The following is a 17,392-nucleotide window of genomic DNA, read 5'->3' as shown; positions in this document are numbered from 1 at the left end:
GGAAGCTTTTTCTTATTGTCCGAATCACGGTTAAAGGCCGTTAAAAAAACTATACGTAAATACTACGTTGCTGCAAATGTTTCAGTCAGCCGTTTTTCAAAGCGATCTACAACTTTTCCATTGACACTTTGTTCATCAAGTCAGTAATTAAAAAGTTAGTTAATTAAGCATAACTAATTACTTAACCTTGAAGAACGAAAAAATACTGCAGACTAGGTCACGCGACTCTGAAGAACCGTCAGTTGGTTCCAGACGGCTAGGGCATCCCGTGTTTTTTAAAAGCTTGGTTACATTTAGCTGGGACACCTGGTATATATGTTTTGTAGAGCGGCTTATTGGCACATTGAAAGCGCCGGCGACGAACACTCTAGCGCAAGTAGTCTAAGAACCAGCGAGGCGAGAGACCGGAACAGAAGCGGCAGTTCTCCAGCACGAGCGTCCGACGGGCGGCGCTAACGCTTCGTCGTCGTTGGTGGCGGTGCTGAATCTTCTTCTTCATTCCAACTGCCCAGGCGCAAAGATGGAGCCATCTTGGCGACTCAAGGTGAGGAGACGACGAGGGGGCTGTAATAAGGCTTCAAGAGGCTGAAATGAACGACGTCGCGACCACGGCGGCGATGGCCCAAAGATGGCGTCACCGGTTCGATAATATAATTCACAGGTGACTTATTTATTTATTTATTTATTAATACTGCAATCCCAGGAAGGGATTTTCGCAGGGTGAGCATACAGAATATAGGTAAGTATAAATATTTAGAAAAAAAAGTACAAAGGCCACAAATTAATAATAAGCAACAAAAACACAACAGCAAAAATGAAAGGCTCAATGACGGAACACAGCAAAAAAGTACAATAAGGTTTGGGGCATATAAATACACTACTATCAAGTCATCAGTGAACATGGTCAACAGGGAATTAATTAAATGAAGAAAGAGCACCAAAACGATCACAATATTAAAATCAGGTCATAAAAAAATGGGAAACGGGAATGCATGACAGAGGACATTATTGTGTACTGAGGTTGCCGATGAATGATGTTACAGATAGCTGTAGGACTTCGTCGTTAGTAAGATGATTCCACTCCGTTACTGTTCGCGGAAAAAAAGAATATTTAAAGCAGTTATTACGCTGGGTGAAAGGGGTGATTGTAAGATTGTGACGTTGTCTTGTAGAATAACCTGAAGAGAAGGATATTAGTCCATCAATGTTAATTTTAAAATGACCTTTGACCAATTGGTATAAGAACTTTAGTCGAGCAACGCGATTCCTTTCGGTTATAGATATTAAAGCAGCCCTGTTTAAGAGGTCACTTACTGATGTGCGTCCATAGCTATTGTAAACAAAACGTACTGCTTTCTTTTGTATTTTTTCAATTTTATTTACGTTTGTTTTGGTGAATGGATCCCAGATTATTGCCGCATAATCTAGTATTGGAAGGACAATCGATTTATACGCTAGAAGCCGAACTCGGGGTGTGGAAAGTCTCAATGCACGCCTAAGAAAGAAAAGTTTACGGTTTGCATTATTTACAGTTTGATCAATGTGTTTAGTCCAGTCAAGGTTGTTAGTAATCCATAGCCCTAGATATTTGTAGTGTGAGACTTCGGAAAGAATGTTGTTATCAAATGAATATTGGAACATCAGTGGACTTTTCTTGTGAGTGATTCTCATATACACGGTTTTTTGAAAGTTGATAGGCATCTGCCATGCATCACACCAGGCATTAATTTTCTGAAAAGCCTCATTAAGTTTTACCTGATCTGACATGTTTTTAATTTCGGAGTATAGCACACAATCATCCGCATATAGTTTAATATTAACAGGAATGTCTTTCACGATGTCGTTAATGTAAATGATAAACAAGAGTGGCCCAAGCACTGAGCCCTGAGGGACGCCAGAGTCAACAAAAACAGTTTGAGAGGAATGTTCCCCAAAAGAGACATATTGCTGACGGTTACTCAAATATGCTGAAATCCAATTAATGATTTTGTTATTTCTGAGTGTGCTATTAATTTTGGAAAGTAGTTTTTTGTGAGAGACCTTATCAAATGCTTTGGCGAAATCCATAAAAATGGCATCTGTTTGGCTACTATTGTTAATAGCATTTGCAAAATCGTGTATAGTCTGAACTAATTGGGTACAAGTAGAATAACCTTTCCGGAATCCGTGTTGGAAATTTGTAATAAAATTGTGTTGTTCAAGAAAATGGGAAATGTGGGTGTGTATTATGTGTTCCATAATTTTGCAAACTGTCGATGTTAATGAAATCGGTCGGTAATTATTAATGCACTGTTTGTTTCCATTTTTATGAATTGGTTGGACTCTGGCTGTCCTCCAGTCGCCCGGAACCTGTCCTTCGTTTAGAGACCTAGAAAAAATTATAAACAAATACTTGGACACCCATTCTGCATACCTCGTTAGGAATGCATTGGGTATTTTATCAGGCCCAAGGGATTTTTTTACGTTAAGATTCAAAAGCATTTTAGTTATACCCTGTTCACTGATGACAAGATCAGGCATCGGAGGTAAGCATGTTTCGAACACAGGTTGTATGCCATTATCCTTAGTAAAAACGGATTTGAAGTATTCGTTAAAGGCGGTTGATATTACCTTTCCGTCATGTGTTAATGTGCCATTGATTTCAAATGCATGAGAATCCCTAGATACTGGTGAGATTGTACGCCAAAATTTTTCAGGTGAGCTAGTTATAAAATTAGGCAACAAATCGCCAAAATAATTTTCTTTATCAAGTGCTACCTGTCCTCGTAGTTGACTTGACAGAGCGGAAATTTTATCCAGCAGGCCTTCAGGTTGGACAACTGCTTGCCTTTTCTTTTTCAACTTTTTTAATTTTCTACGCATTTGTATTGAAGTGCGGGAAATCCAGGGATTGTCACGTTTTGTCCTTTTAACAATGCTTGGCACAAAACGGTTAATACACATCATAACCAGATCCTTAAAAGAAATCCACAGATCGTCTACATTTGCGGTAGACTTCGAAAAACTATCAAAAGAAAAGGATAAGGTATCGATTATTGATGTGTCATCAGCGCGTGAGAAGTTAGGAAAACATGACTGCTTTGGATGTCTGTCAATAGCGGCATCAGTGGGCAGGCCAGCAGCAGTATCGGCAACATGCTCAGCAACCATTTTTGTCTTGCTCTACAGATTTTGGCGGCCCTTCTGTGCGGACCAGTTCCACCGCGTGGCTGCGACCCAGTGGCTACGTCGTTTGACCTGGTCAACGAGCCCTCGCATCGCGGGAATGAATGGTGGCCCAGCGCCTACGCATCAAGGGCAATCGACGTGGATGTGTTCAGTGAACCGGCATCGGAAAATCCGGCTCGTGCCAGGTGCCCGGCGATTACATTGCTTTCCGTTCCGCAACTGACAGCGCATCGCTTCATCTCGACAACTGTGACGTCACATCACATGGCTCAGCAAGCCCCTTTAAAAGAGCGAGCAACATCGACTTTCTTCAGTGGGCAGGCCAGCAGCAGTATCGGCAACATGCTCAGCAACCATTTTTGTCTTGCTCTACAGATTTTGGCGGCCCTTCTGTGCGGACCAGTTCCACCGCGTGGCTGCGACCCAGTGGCTACGTCGTTTGACCTGGTCAACGAGCCCTCGCATCGCGGGAATGAATGGTGGCCCAGCGCCTACGCATCAAGGGCAATCGACGTGGATGTGTTCAGTGAACCGGCATCGGAAAATCCGGCTCGTGCCAGGTGCCCGGCGATTACATTGCTTTCCGTTCCGCAACTGACAGCGCATCGCTTCATCTCGACAACTGTGACGTCACATCACATGGCTCAGCAAGCCCCTTTAAAAGAGCGAGCAACATCGACTTTCTTCAGTGGGCAGGCCAGCAGCAGTATCGGCAACATGCTCAGCAACCATTTTTGTCTTGCTCTACAGGTTAGTAAAAACGTTTCCATGTACTGTTATCGTAGTGACAACCGGTTTCTGTTGCTGCTGCCCTGCCCACAGTGTTTCAAATGTATTCTGGCGCACATTGCTTTATTGCCTACTAACCTACTTCTTTCGGGCGATATTGAGACTAACCCGGGACCAACTGAGAAGCAATTGCTGTCGGAACTGCTAGACGGCCAAAAGAAAGTGCAAGGAACTATTGAAGGAATTATCGACGGTCAGAACGAAATAAAAGAGCAAATGGTTACACTAAACAACAGAATAGATAGCATTGAACAACAGTTGTCCAAACTAGGCACGCTGACAAAACAAGTAAGCGAAATAGAAAAAACAATAGCAGATTTTGACAGCCAGTTGTCCTTTCTGATGAATAAGGTGGACGACTTAGAAAACAGAAGCCGTCGCAATAATCTTATAATTTACGGTTTAGAAGAGTCAGAAAACGAGACGTTTGAAGAACTTGAAAACACAGTGAAAGACGACATAATAAAAGAGAAGATAGGTATAACACCTACAGGTATAGAAAGACTTCATAGGCTTGGGCGTAAATCCAGTGACAAATCTAGACCGGTTATCATAAAATTTCTTGACTATCGGGAAAAGGCATCCATTTTACAAGCAGCCTACAAACTAAAAGGATCGTCGTACTCTATCTCGGAAGACTTCTCAAAGCGCGTGCGTGACTTACGTAAACTTTTGTGGGACAGCGCAGCGGAAGAAAAAGCAAATGGCGCTAAGGTAAAGCTGGTCTTTGATAAAATTAGCATTGATAGTGTTATGTTTGCTTGGGATGCCCAGAAAGGAGAGCGTGTCAGATTGGTCAATAAGAAAAATAACTGACAGAAAAAGCATGATCCTACATCCTTGAAAATCTTAAACATTAACTGCAGAAGTGTAATCAATAAAGTAACCGAGCTTGAAGGGCTCCTTTTTACTAACGATTCAGACATTGCTGTGCTAACCGAAACATGGTTACATGATGCAATTTTCGACAGTGAATTCGTGCCTACTGGTTACAATGTACTCCGGAAAGACCGTACTGGAAGAGGTGGCGGCGTCTGTATGATATACAAGAAATCATTACGAGTTTTAAGGATGCCTGATGTGCCTAATGTAGAGTGCATTTTCAGTAAAACATATTGTGGTACAATCAGGTACATTATAGGTGTATTGTACAGGCCCCCTTCTTCTTCCATATCGGTTTTAAATGATTTGAAAACTTACATGAACACATATTTAAAACCTGGCGATCGGATAATTCTAGCTGGCGACTTTAATTTGCCTAATATTGACTGGCGCACGATGTCCCTCAAAAACCATAACGACAAAACAGGTGATGCCATGTTGGACATAGCATTTACATTTGATTTATCCCAACTTGTTGACGAGTACACCAGGGTACTCGATAGCGCTAAATCTATACTGGACCTTTTCTTCGTAAGCGGATCTATTAGTACTAAAACAAAATGCGAAATAATCCCAGGAATCTCCGATCACCAGGCCGTGTTCCTTACCTTATCTGATACTTACTTACGCTCTAAGATACGGTAAGGACCGATGTGCTTGGCCGAAAATTTGGACGCAGCCGGAACAGAGAGCCAGACCAGTGAGCCACTGGAGAAGTGTGTAGCGGGCGTGTCTTGATCGGACTCATGCTTGCGGAGTCCTTGACGTTCCGCGGTGAAGGAGCGAGCAACCTGGTGGCTCTGCTCAGCATGGCGGGTAATGTCAGAAAGGGAAGTATATTCTGAGCTGTCGGGGTTGTAGGGAAGGACTGTGTCCAGCAGACAGGAAGGCTCGCGCCCGAATAAAAGAAAGAATGGGGAAAAGCCGGTGGTTGCTTGGGATGCAGTGTTATTTGCATAGGTTACGAACGGAAGGGCCTGATCCCAATTAGAGCTGTCGGAGCGAATGTACATGGCAATCATGTCCCCAAGAGCCCGGCTGAATCGTTCGGTGAGGCCGTTGGTTTGGGGGTGGTCAGCAGTAGTGGTGGGGTGGACTGAGTGGCACGCATCGAGAAGCTCGTGAACAACTCCAGACAAGAAAACACGGCCGCGGTCACTGAGAAGTTCTCGCGGAGCGCCGTGACGCAGGACGAAGTGATTAAGAAGGAAGAAGGCGACGTCGCGAGCAGTAGCCGCGGGTAGGGCAGCGGTCTCAGCGTACCGAGTGAGGTGGTCCATGGCGACTACAATCCATCGATTCCCGGCGGTCGTGAAGGGGAGCGGCCCATATAGGTCGATGCCCACACGATCGAAAGGGCGAGCCGGGCTCGGCAATGGCTGTAACGGTGCAGTCGAGGTGGTGACTTCCGCTGCTGGCAGGCTGTGCAGGAGTGAACGTAGTTTGCAGGAGTGAACGAAGTTGTACATGCCCCGCCAATAGTACCTCTGGCGTAGTCGCTCGTAGGGTTTCAGCGAGCCAGCGTGAGCCCTTCTGGGGGTCGGCATGGCGGTGCGCACAGATCTCAGACCGAAGATGGGGAATCACGAGGAGCCACTTTCGGCCGTCCGGATGATAGTTGCGGCGGTACAGGAGATCGTCGCGGATGGCAAAATGGGAAGCTTGGCGACGAAAGGCACGAGGGAAGGAGGCCGTAGAGTGTCCTCAAATCCAATTTTCATTTCCTTCATTACGGCACCTCATCCTCTCTGTTCTCTCACTCTCATCTTCCTCCCTTCCCCTAAGGTGTTGTTCGGGTGTCCAATGAGATGAGAGAATTACCACTCCATATCAGTGCCTCAAAATGCGTTGCATTCAAAGGTGTTTGGCATGGCGTCGCGCCGAATGGGCGTTGACGTTCCTTGGACTCCCTTTCAGCGTTGCAACACACTGTCGCGTTTCACTTCTAAAGGCGAAGCTTAAGCGTTCTCCATTTTAAGGCCAAAGCCTTTAATGCCTCATACTGTAGTGACCAAGACGTGTTAGCAAATGTGTCCGCGTTTCGGATGCATGCCTTATATGGGCATGTGCCAATCAATAGCCAATCGATACTTAATTGGGTGAAATAGAAAGACATCGCAATGTGATATAAAGGGATTTCATGATTATATCATTGCACTTAATGACTAAATGACTAATTGGTAATTAGTAGTAGTTAAGAAGTGGCATGTGGGACTGTGCACTGCGCCTGTGCCTTAACTAACACTAATCAGTGTACTAGTTAAGGTAACGTTAACTATCACTAACCACACATTAACTAGTATCACGAAATGTGCAATTCATGCTTAATTATCGTTAGCCATCATTAATAGTTAGACGTTTCTAGACGTTTAATAAGCATTGTGTCGAACATTCTAGCGAGTTCCATCACTTGACAGGTGAGTGACAGGACATGATGGATGGCATTAGAACAATGGTAAACACGAATTAGCCTAATTAACATTTCTAGTGAGACCACATAAATAAATAAAACCGAGTAGGAAATTGGTCGAGTTGGGGAATCGAAGTAGCGTCTCCGGTGTGCGAGACGAGCACGCTAACTACTCCGCCATGCCAGCTCGACGGTTTGGAATGAACAAAGGCGCGTCTAGCTAATACGGCGTCTTCGTTCACTCCCCTCTTCCTACCTTCCCTTACGGCGAGGTTCAGGTGTCTACCGAGATATGCGAGAGAGATACATTTCCTCTCCTCAAAAACCAATTTACCGTCGAGCAAGGCGTAGAGCCGAATGGGCGATGGCGTTCTGTGGAATCCGTGGCAGCGTTGCAAGACGCAGTCGCGTTTCACCCTTAAAGGCCAAGCTTAACACCTTAACCACACATCAGTGACACAAGCAGCAACACTGCGCTTAAGGGTTTCGCCTCACTGCACTTTAGGTCAACAAAGTTCCCCCCTGAATTTTTTTTTTCAGATATATAACTCAGAAGAACTTCTTGCTGGGCCAGTTGGAGCATATCTTTCTTGGGATGGCGTTGCGCATACGAACAAACATACACAGGAAAGAGAAGACAGAGCGCTCTGTCTTCTGCTCTTTCCTGTGTATGTTTGTTCGTGTGCGCAGCACCATCCCAAGAAAGATATGTAACCCCGCCGCCTCGTGTGTAATACTTCCTGAAGGGGGGGTCTTGAAGTAAAGAAAATTGAAGCGAAACACTGACATATTTGCTATCATACCACTCTTGCCCATCAGTGCGGCTTTTTTGTCCTTTCAGAGATCGCGGAGAGCAAATTCCAGCTCTGGATATTGTGTTAGTCTCGTTTTGACAAATGTTTCTTCGCACACATAGACCTTGCCAAAAAGTTACGCTATGCGCATATGAAGCTTACCTGTCGCTAAAATTGTTTCCAAAGCGAAGAAGGCTTAAACTGCCTGGGGTCCGTTTTGAGCCTTTGCGGTGTCTTTTGCGTGTGCAGGCGGAGCCAACTGGGGCATCCTTTCCAAGCGAGCGCTGGATCTCGACAGTGTCACCCCGCTTGAGCTTCTCGCGGTCATGCTCGTCTCATGCGCTGTAAACGTCTTCCTGCTCTTCTACCTGAGCAACGTTTTGCCGTGGGCCACGGACTACCCTCAGCAGCCGCTCTTCTGCTTGATGGTGGGTGCACACTTCCTGACGGTAACGCCAAGCTATGAATGCGAGAGCCTAATGCTGGCTGCGTGCGGCGAAGCACACTTTATTAGGCATCTTGTAATTGAACGGGCAGGCCTACGCAAACGAACCAGCGACGTGAAGAGACTGAAATTTAGGAAACTTGCGAGCGATCATATTGTAACCACAGCTACACTACGCCAGCCGCCTCGCGAGGTAAGCGTGGCTGCGCGCTGAGCCTTGGCATCTCCGCTCCACTAGCTGTGCGCATGCGCGGAGTGGCGTCATAGCTCGCAGGTGGTGTGCGCGCCGCGCACCTCGCTGCTGCACCGACGGCGTCGTCAGTTGTGCTCATGCGCGGAGGGACGTCAGAGCACGCAGCTGGTGTGTGCGCCGCGCGCCTACATTACGATAGCATTTCCAGCCTTCAGCGTGGCGGCGCCGTGGCTGGCCACGTGGTGCGGAGCAGCTGCCGGCGGCGCGGCGCGCCGGTGAAAGCTAGTGAAAGCCAGTGGAGGAAGAGTGGAGAAGGGGGAGAGTGTGAATCCACGTCCAGGGACGAAGATGAAGGAACGCCCAGCGAAGCGAAGCGGCGAGAGACTGACTTTGCAGTTCGACTGAGCGACTTCCACTCGACCAGCTGTAGCTATTGCGTCACCTAGGTTAGAGCGAAACCACAGCCAATTTTATTAGCTCTTCGAAATAATTCGATCGCGCTGCGGGTCTGCGGGGCAGGAGGAAATACCAGAAATACAAAGAAATTCCTTGGGATTATATGAGACTCACAAAGAGTGTGCATTTTTTTGCGATCTTTTCTTTTGCGACCGGGGTGGCCACGGCTGGCCACGGCGCCGGTGGTTCGCAGGTGGTTCGCAGGTGGTTCGCGGCGACGGCGGCCCCCCCGAAGACGCGTGGCCCAAGTTCGTCCGTATCCGCAACCCCCCATCAGCCCCCGCGCGCTTCCGCAGCCCGACGCTCCCTGCGACCGGACCTTGCCACCCGGCAGCTAAGCCACCGTTTCTCCCCATTACTTTGTACTCTTTGTCTTGTCCTGTGGCTCTTTCTCGTCGTAACCTTTTCTATAGCATTGCTTTGTTCTTGTAACATTGTTGAGTAGTTCTCGGCCTTATGTTTTCCTGTTCCTGTTAATAGTTGATTATGTTCTCATTCTGTGTTCGTAATTTGCCTCGCGCCTGTGTACGCACGCTACTTCGTCGGGCTTTGTTTTGTACATTTCTTTTTGTCCTTTGCCCAACTAAAGGTGCTTGCTTGTTAAGAAACTTGCTTACGCCTCATGCCTCCGGTCAACGGCTAATCAGGCGTGGTCCCTATCGCCGGTCACCAGTCGAACCTCATCTTTTGCACGCGGGGTGGAGAAGTTTGTCGCTCCTCCCCTTCCAAACTTGCGGAGAGTGCAGTGGCGGGCAGGTTGACCCAATCAATTATAATTTAGGCGCCTAACAAACATGAAGTCGCCCACGATATCGTGACAAACTGGCGTCCGCGGACAGGACTTGCTGACCATGATTGGCCTCGACCGCGAGGCATAGTCTTCAAGTGAGAAAGCGCGCGCTGTCCCAGGTGAGAGTGTCTACGATGGAGGACTTAGAGAGCCTCATCAGGTGAGGAAGGGCTCTGGGCGTCGAGGAACCTAGCCTTCGTGAATTCTAAAGGAAAGAGCGTAAATCTGAGGATGAGCAGCGTCGTCAGGCGAATGAGCGCCGTCGTCAGGGGGACGAGCTAGACAAAGCGCGCTCGGCGCGCAGGATGCTGGAGATGCAGAGGGAACTTGAGGCTCTCCGAGCAAGGAACAAGTCTAGCAGGAGCGAAGGCTCTGATGCTGCTTCAAACGAAAGCGAAGTAACTCCTGAGACAGCACGGAAGGTGCTTGAGGCCGGCGAACGGAATTACCGGCAAGGTGACCGCAGGGTGTTAGCAGAAGTTTGCGCCGGCCTCAGACCAGGTGGCTTTACGGACGCCTCCTGAGCATGGTGAGCCTACGTTCAGAGGGAATGAACTTTGTATCGTCAAGGGACGAGGTGGTGAGCTCGGCCATGCAATCGGGGTGGAGGTGGGTCCAGAAGTACCTGAAATGAATACGCTGGAAGAGCGGTTCAGCCGAGTGCAGGTACCGCCCTCGGACGTCACATTGGAGGCAACAGTGTCGTCTGACGTGGAGGATAGGACACTGGGGCAGACTTTAGAGAAACAATAAGATCCCGGCGATGTCGCCGCTCCCAAGCGACTGACCGAGAAACGGGCTGTGGAATGCCCCGGACCTCACGATGCCCTGGAAAGAAAGGCCGAGCTCGACGATGCGGTCCGAGTAGAGGGCTCGCTGACGCCTGAGTTGAACGGGCTGAACAGTTTTTTCGCTTTTTTTTCGGCTTAAAATCACTTGCTGGGCGAGTTGGTATATCATGCTTGCATTCACGTAGCGGAAAGACGAACACGGGAAAGAGGGGAACGCGCCCCGGTTATGTTATCAAGCTTGTGCATGCGTGTCAACAACCCAGGCAAAATAATCCCTGATTGCCCGAGAAATCATCAGTGCAAATCGGCCAGGTGTCAAAAAATATGTGTATGTCATTTCTCTCACTTGTAACAGGTTTTATATTGGCCAGACAGGACAATGCCTATATGACAGGCTTAGGCAGCACCGTGACAAATGTCGATAACAAATGGTCTCTAACCTCACCATGCATTGCGTGAGCTCGATTGCTCCCCACATTTCGAATATTGACGAGTTGTTGCTCAGAACAAAGACCAGATATGTCGTGAAATAATCGAGGCCTCGAATATCAAGAAGTTCGGTTATTCCTGCGTAAGTGCTCCATCAGTATCTTTATCACAAAACGAATTTCGCTTCCTCAATTGCACATCTTAGCTTGTGTTGTCTTGCAGGGATCCTGGGGCATGAATGCGCTCTTTGCGGTGATTTCTATTTTCGTACCAAAATGTATTCATACGCAGAGCGTTCTAAATATACATGGTCTGTTCTGAAAGTAGTAGGACTGGTTTTTTCCTGGGTGAACGGGCGGACGAGAGGTGGTCTGCTCATGCAGGATCGTTGAAGCGGGATATTGGGAATGCAGGAGAAAATCGGCAGTCGGCTCTCGGCCGTTGAAGAGAGGAGGTCGCTTGTACAGTGAACCCCTGTCGAAACGTCTCGTCACGCAGAATCGTCGAGCGTTTACTGCATCAACGATACGCGATCAAATTTTGAGCAAATCTTGGTAAAACGGGCAAAAAGACTCAAAACATGATTAAGGAGGCCTACGGTGACGCTTCCATGGGTAGATCAGGTGTTTTTGAGTGGCACAAGCTTTTCCGAGAAGGTAAGGAAAGAGTGGAGGAAGACGACCGCTTCAGACGCCCTTCGACCAGCAAGACCAACGAAAATGTGTAGCGAGGGAAACATTTACTTAACAGTGATTGTAGAATGATATCAGAATGATTGCTGATGACTTCAGCATTCCTCAAACCCAAGTTTTTGGGATCGTGACAGAACAGGTGCGTCAGCATATGACGTCAGCATTTCTTCATTGAAAGCGTTATCAGGACTACCGCCCCTTTCGTTCCGTCGTCGCATTTCAAGTCTCACCCTTTATCACAAATTATTCCATTCTTCCCTCAATCGGTCACCGTATATCACAGCTGCCGCACGCATATCTCACCGCACCAGTCATCCCCTACAGGTTGCCCGGCCACCATCGCATACTGCCACCTTTTCTGCTTCATTTTTCTTTCGAGCAGCAACGGACTGGAACGGCCTACCCCGTGACATCGTCAACATCGCTTCATCCTCTACTTTTCAAGAACATGTAACCGATCACCTTCAGTGCTAAATAATATTCGCTGTTTTGTTTGCTCATTTTATTAAGATCCCACCCCTTATGTAATACCCCCGAAAGGGGGCCTTTAAGGTAAATAAACTGAACTGAACTGAACTGAACACTTATCCATGAGGAAAGCGTGCGCGAAGTTGGCGCCGGGAGTGTTGTCAGAGGAGGAAAAGGCCAACCGGTAGGATCTTCTTCATCTGAATGAGGACCCCGATTTTTTGTCCAGCACAAGGCGGCAACGCTGCCTCAGCCCCTCTACAGCCTCGACTTGGCCCTGCCAGACTTTTTTCTGTTCCCGAGAATAAAATCGACGCTGGAGGGGAAGCATCACGGATCGGTAGAGGTGGTTCAACAGGCCGTGACGAGGGAGCTAAACAGCATTCCGGTCCAGGCGTTCCTGGAGGCGTACGAAAACTGTAAAACTCATTGGCAGCAGCGTGTAGGTGCGCAAGGGTGCTACCTTGAAAAATTGTAATAGTTTGTACTATTCTCTCGAACAGATTTTGTTTAAAGAAATCAGTCCTACTACTTTCAGAACAGACCATGTATGTCAGGGGTTAGTTCAGCGCTGTGTTGTTCATTTCCACCTTTCCTCTGCTCTCTTTTGAGGCCTTGGGCCTTGCGCTCTTCCAATTACACCATGCATAACCAACTCGCCCAAGAGTTCGTGCTTTCAGACTTTTTGCGTGCACCGAACGGCACGACCCGTCTTCTAACTCGACGACGTAGGCGTATGGGCACAGCTGCCTAACTACCCTGATAGGCCCTGTCCACCTCTCCGTCAACTTGCTGCCACCTTGCTTCTCTAGCCACAATACCTCTTCGTCCTCAGCGAAACTTTTGTCGGTTGCTCTGCGATCGTAGCGAGTGGTATAGGCGCGCTGAGCCATTTCCGCTCTCGTCAGCCGCCGCGCTGTCCTCGGCCACCCTTTCGTGTAATCTTTGTGTGTACTGCGCCCCAGGCACTCCTAATGTGTCAGGAACTGACCATTCTCCCGTCCAAGATTTTTGCTAATTAAAAGACTAGCGCATAAAACTAGGACAAAGACAGAGGAGGAGACAGGACGAGCGCTAAAAGTTGATATTTAGCGCTCGTCCTGTCTCCTTCTCGGTCTTTGCCCTAGTTTTATGCGCTAGTCTTTTAATTAACTATGACACACCAACTAGCCCAGCTTTCCGCCTTGACTGCAAAGATTTTTGCGTGATGGCGAGCGGCCCTATCGGCCGCCCTCCATAGATCATTTCGAATGGCGACTTACCCCGAGTAGCGTTGGAGTCTTAGCGGTAACCCACAGGAAAAACGGAACGAATTTGTCCCATTCCTTCCCATATTCGTTTATGACGTGGTGCAGCATGGACTTTAATGTCCCTTTCCACCTTTCGACTAACCCGTTTTTTTGTGTGTGGGTCAGGTGCAGAAAATCGCGGACATGCGCCTAGTTTTCCAAGGAGCTTTTGAGTAGGTTTAGTGGTGAAATTTATGCCTTGGTCGCATGAAATTGTCTCTGGGACTCCCAGGCGAGCAAAACTCTGCAGTAACCCGTCGCATGTAGCCTTCGCGGTCCATGGCCTCAAACATACTACTTCTGGCCACCGGTAATGAACGTCAACCACGCACAAAGCATAGCGGTGCCGTTTGGCGGCAGGCAGGTGGCTAAAGCAGGCCTACACAGTCCATATTTATTACCTGGAAAGCGACGCTCGTTCGGACAAAGGATGCGATCAGGACGCGGTCCAGCGTTCGCATGGGGACCTCGTCTGACAGGCATGGCACGTGCGGCAGTACTCCTTTACATCGCGCGCTACCTCCCGCCAATAGAACAAAGCCCTGGCCGGACGAGCTGGTAACATTGAAGGCCAGTGACGTGCTCTCGATGATAAGGCAGCTCGTGGTGTACGAGCACCCCGCGCGTGTCTTTCTTCGCCTGTGCCTCCCTGAGCGTTTCGTCCGCCAGCTGCGTCTCTCGGAACACCTTTCGCGTCGGCACTGCTGCCTCCCGCGAGACGCCCTCCACGGTTACTTCGCATGCACGCACTCCTTCCGCGCTCTCGTCTTTATCCGATCCCTGCCGTGGCTCCAACCTCTCATCTCGGCCGTCTGACTTTGTTGCAGCTGGCACTGCCACTCCGTCTTCCACGAGCTGCTCATAACCGTGGGGGGTTATCAGCCCGCGTTCTTCCTATTTGAGGCCCCGGAACACCCCCTGTAAAGAGGCGGGGACTAGCATTGGCGAGTTCTTGTCTCCTTTATAAGAATTATATTGCTGACTTTATGGAGGACTATGATAGCTGTGCAATCGTTACAAATATCTTCCAACATTTTCACTCTTCTACACCCTGATACCGCAATGCCTGCGTGACAGCTGAGGTTTCCACTGAGTCAAATGCTTTCTCGTAATCAATGAAGTCTATATATAAGGGTTGGTTACATTGTGCACATTTCTCTATCACCTGATTCATAGCGCGAATATGGTCTATTGTCTAGTATCCTTTGCGAAAGCCTGCCTGATCATTTGCTTGTTTGAAGTCTTGAGTGGTCCTGACTCTATTAGCGATTACCTTAGTAAATACCTTGTCGACAAATGACAGTAAGCTAATCGGTCTGTAATTCCTGAAGTCCTTGACGTCGTCTTTCTTTTGAATTAAGATAATGTTAGCGTTCTTCCAAGCTCCTGGTACTCTCGAGGTCATAAGGCATTGCGTATTGAGGGTGGCTAGTTTTTCTAGCACAATCTCTCCTGCGTCCTTCAACAAATCTGTTGTTATCTGATCCTCACCAGCTGCTTTCACCCTTTGCATCGCTCCTAAGGCTTGCTTTAGTTCCTCCTTTGTTAATGGCGGGATGTCCCATTGCTGTGCAATGGGACATGCTGGGATTGCTGTGCAATGGGCTCAGCAACTACCTGCACCCCAAACGCGCCTGTTAACGCGATAGTCAACCGTGCGCTATCGTACCTCGGGCACAGTGATTTACGAATCCCCGTCACATCCGCTCCAGAATCTATTTGCGCGTCAAATCTGTGGCCTGCACCTTTCAGCGTAACTGTGCTGACCCCGCAGACTTCTTTTCCTCACACTGGCACGTCATCGTCCTGAAACGGCACGGCTATCCAAGCAACGACCGATCTGTCGTTGCCGCGACTTCTTTTTGCCGTCTCTTTAGCCGGTGCTGCTCCCTGCGTGATTTCCTTCGCTATGCGCCCGTACACGTGGCATTCAAGCATTGTTTCCATCGCCGTGATTGGAGGCTAACGTTTTCCGAGGTGCGCCCTGTTGGTCTCCCTTCAGCTATCGGCAATTTACTCACACCTGCCGTCTTTTCCGCTGCTGCTGTGCGCTTGACACACTTCTATTGCCTGTGCTTTTGGAGCACCATCGTCGGGCTTAAAATCTTCGCTTTTGACTCTGATTCAGCACAATATCTGCTCTCGCGTCTTCACTGAGGAATTCCTTCAGACGGTCTGAGATCACCAGCTGTTTGACTTTTTCCAACGTGTTAGCTTGTCTGCTTAATGCGTAGTACTCTACATAATTTTCTCATTTGACCACGAATTGCTGACACGTATCTTCCGATCTCTTGATGGGTTTTTGGAATAGGCGTTTGTATTCCGCGGCTGATAGCCGGAGGCCCTCCATAACTTTGCTGTTTAGGACGGCGTGTTCTCGTGTTTCTTCTGTAGACAAACGGATAAGCAGGCCCATGCCCTCTCATTGAGTCTCACTCTGGCTCCGGACAGGCCGCCGTTGGAAACTGAACCTGGCAACGTTTAACGCAAATTCCAAGAGAAAGCAAACGATGATAAGGACCCCTGCAGTGGGTGTAGTAAGGCTGATGATGATGATGATGATGATTCCTAAGTTGCCTCGATATCTTCAAACCAACTCGGCACTAGCGCTTCCTGTGTTGGCATTGCCGCGAGAACCCTCTTCAAAAGACTAGCAAATTTTAGCCTTCGGTCCTCCTCCAACCGCTTTTCCGACCCGAGTTGCTCCCTTCGACGGATCCGACTCTGTTTTGCGCCTGCAAAGCTACTGTTTCTGGGACCTGGTACGCAATTTGTAGGTGCAGCTGCAGCAGCCTTTCTTGCGGCGCCGGCGCCGTCTGTGGCGAGGCGTTACTACAGCCTCCTACCGTATCGCTTGTTAGCGCCAGATCCTCTTCCTCCGTTCCGTCGGCACCCTTGTTCTCTATCTCGGTTTCTTTACCAAGTCACACCTCAAAACCGAAGGCTTTGACATTACACGTAACCGCCAGAAACCAAACAGGTACTCGCCTTGCTACCGAAGCGTCGCTGTCGGTACCCCTGCTGGGTCAGATGAAACTGGAAGTCTGCTGGACTCTCCTTGGTAGGTCGGTTGCTCCCTATGCTACTATCGCCGTCAGGGACGCTTGTCCCCGATGAAGTTCTTCCACTCAGCCTAAGCAGATCCTGCACGACTGCGCGAATTATGATCCTTCACAGGTCCTCTCTATTTGTCGGCAAGTGTAAGAAGCTTCTCAGACAAGCATCGTAGTTACAGATTAAAATTTAATTGAACACATCATCTAAAACAAAAGTCCGATGCCCAGGTCCCCGAAAACACAAGATTAAATTGCGTTACAAAACAAAGAACAACAATCGGACCCGAGGTGCAGCCCCGGGGGGGGGGGGGGGCAGCGCCCGGCAATGTTCCTTCTTTCCCCTAGGGAAGGTCTGGAATCACCATCGCACACGCACTCTCGCCGCTCTGGTGACACCATCGCACACCCGGGCCCCAACAGTGCATCCTCCAATTCTTGGTAGAATTCCTCGTGTCGTCTTTGCTCTCATCAGCGCCGTGAGCCCCGTTGACGTCTCTACTATGTTGACAGTGAAAGCGCGCAAAAGGACAAGGACGACAGAAAAGGAAAGACATACAAAGCGTATGTCTTTCGTAAAACCAACTCGCCCACTCAATTCCATTATTCAATTATGTCTCTACTATGGTTGTCTGCGCACCTTTCTGTATCGCACCCGCAAAGGACATCGGTGTTGTTGACTTCGCTGAACTCGCTACCAGGGACCATCGGGGAGAGTCACACACAAAGCCAGCGGTCTTCGG

General features: G+C 48.5%; 1 protein-coding gene across 1 annotated transcript in view; it reads left to right on the top strand.

The window, feature by feature from the left end:
• The window catches only part of LOC149345332 (phospholipid-transporting ATPase ABCA3-like), a 190,424-nt gene that overhangs the window by 97,636 nt on the left and 75,396 nt on the right, over window positions 1-17,392 (top strand). Inside the window, exon 6 of the mRNA XM_089547410.1 lies at window positions 8,293-8,471. Within this exon, the coding sequence (XP_089403536.1) occupies window positions 8,293-8,471 (179 nt within the window). The remainder of the gene's footprint in view (window positions 1-8,292; window positions 8,472-17,392) is intronic.

Source organism: Amblyomma mixtum, chromosome 5 (genome assembly GCF_055824585.1).
Source record: "Amblyomma mixtum isolate Tamu chromosome 5, ASM5582458v1, whole genome shotgun sequence".
Taxonomy (NCBI): domain Eukaryota; kingdom Metazoa; phylum Arthropoda; class Arachnida; order Ixodida; family Ixodidae; genus Amblyomma; species Amblyomma mixtum.
The sequence above is the reverse complement of the archived record's forward strand: the minus strand, read 5'-3'. Positions and strand labels throughout refer to the sequence as shown.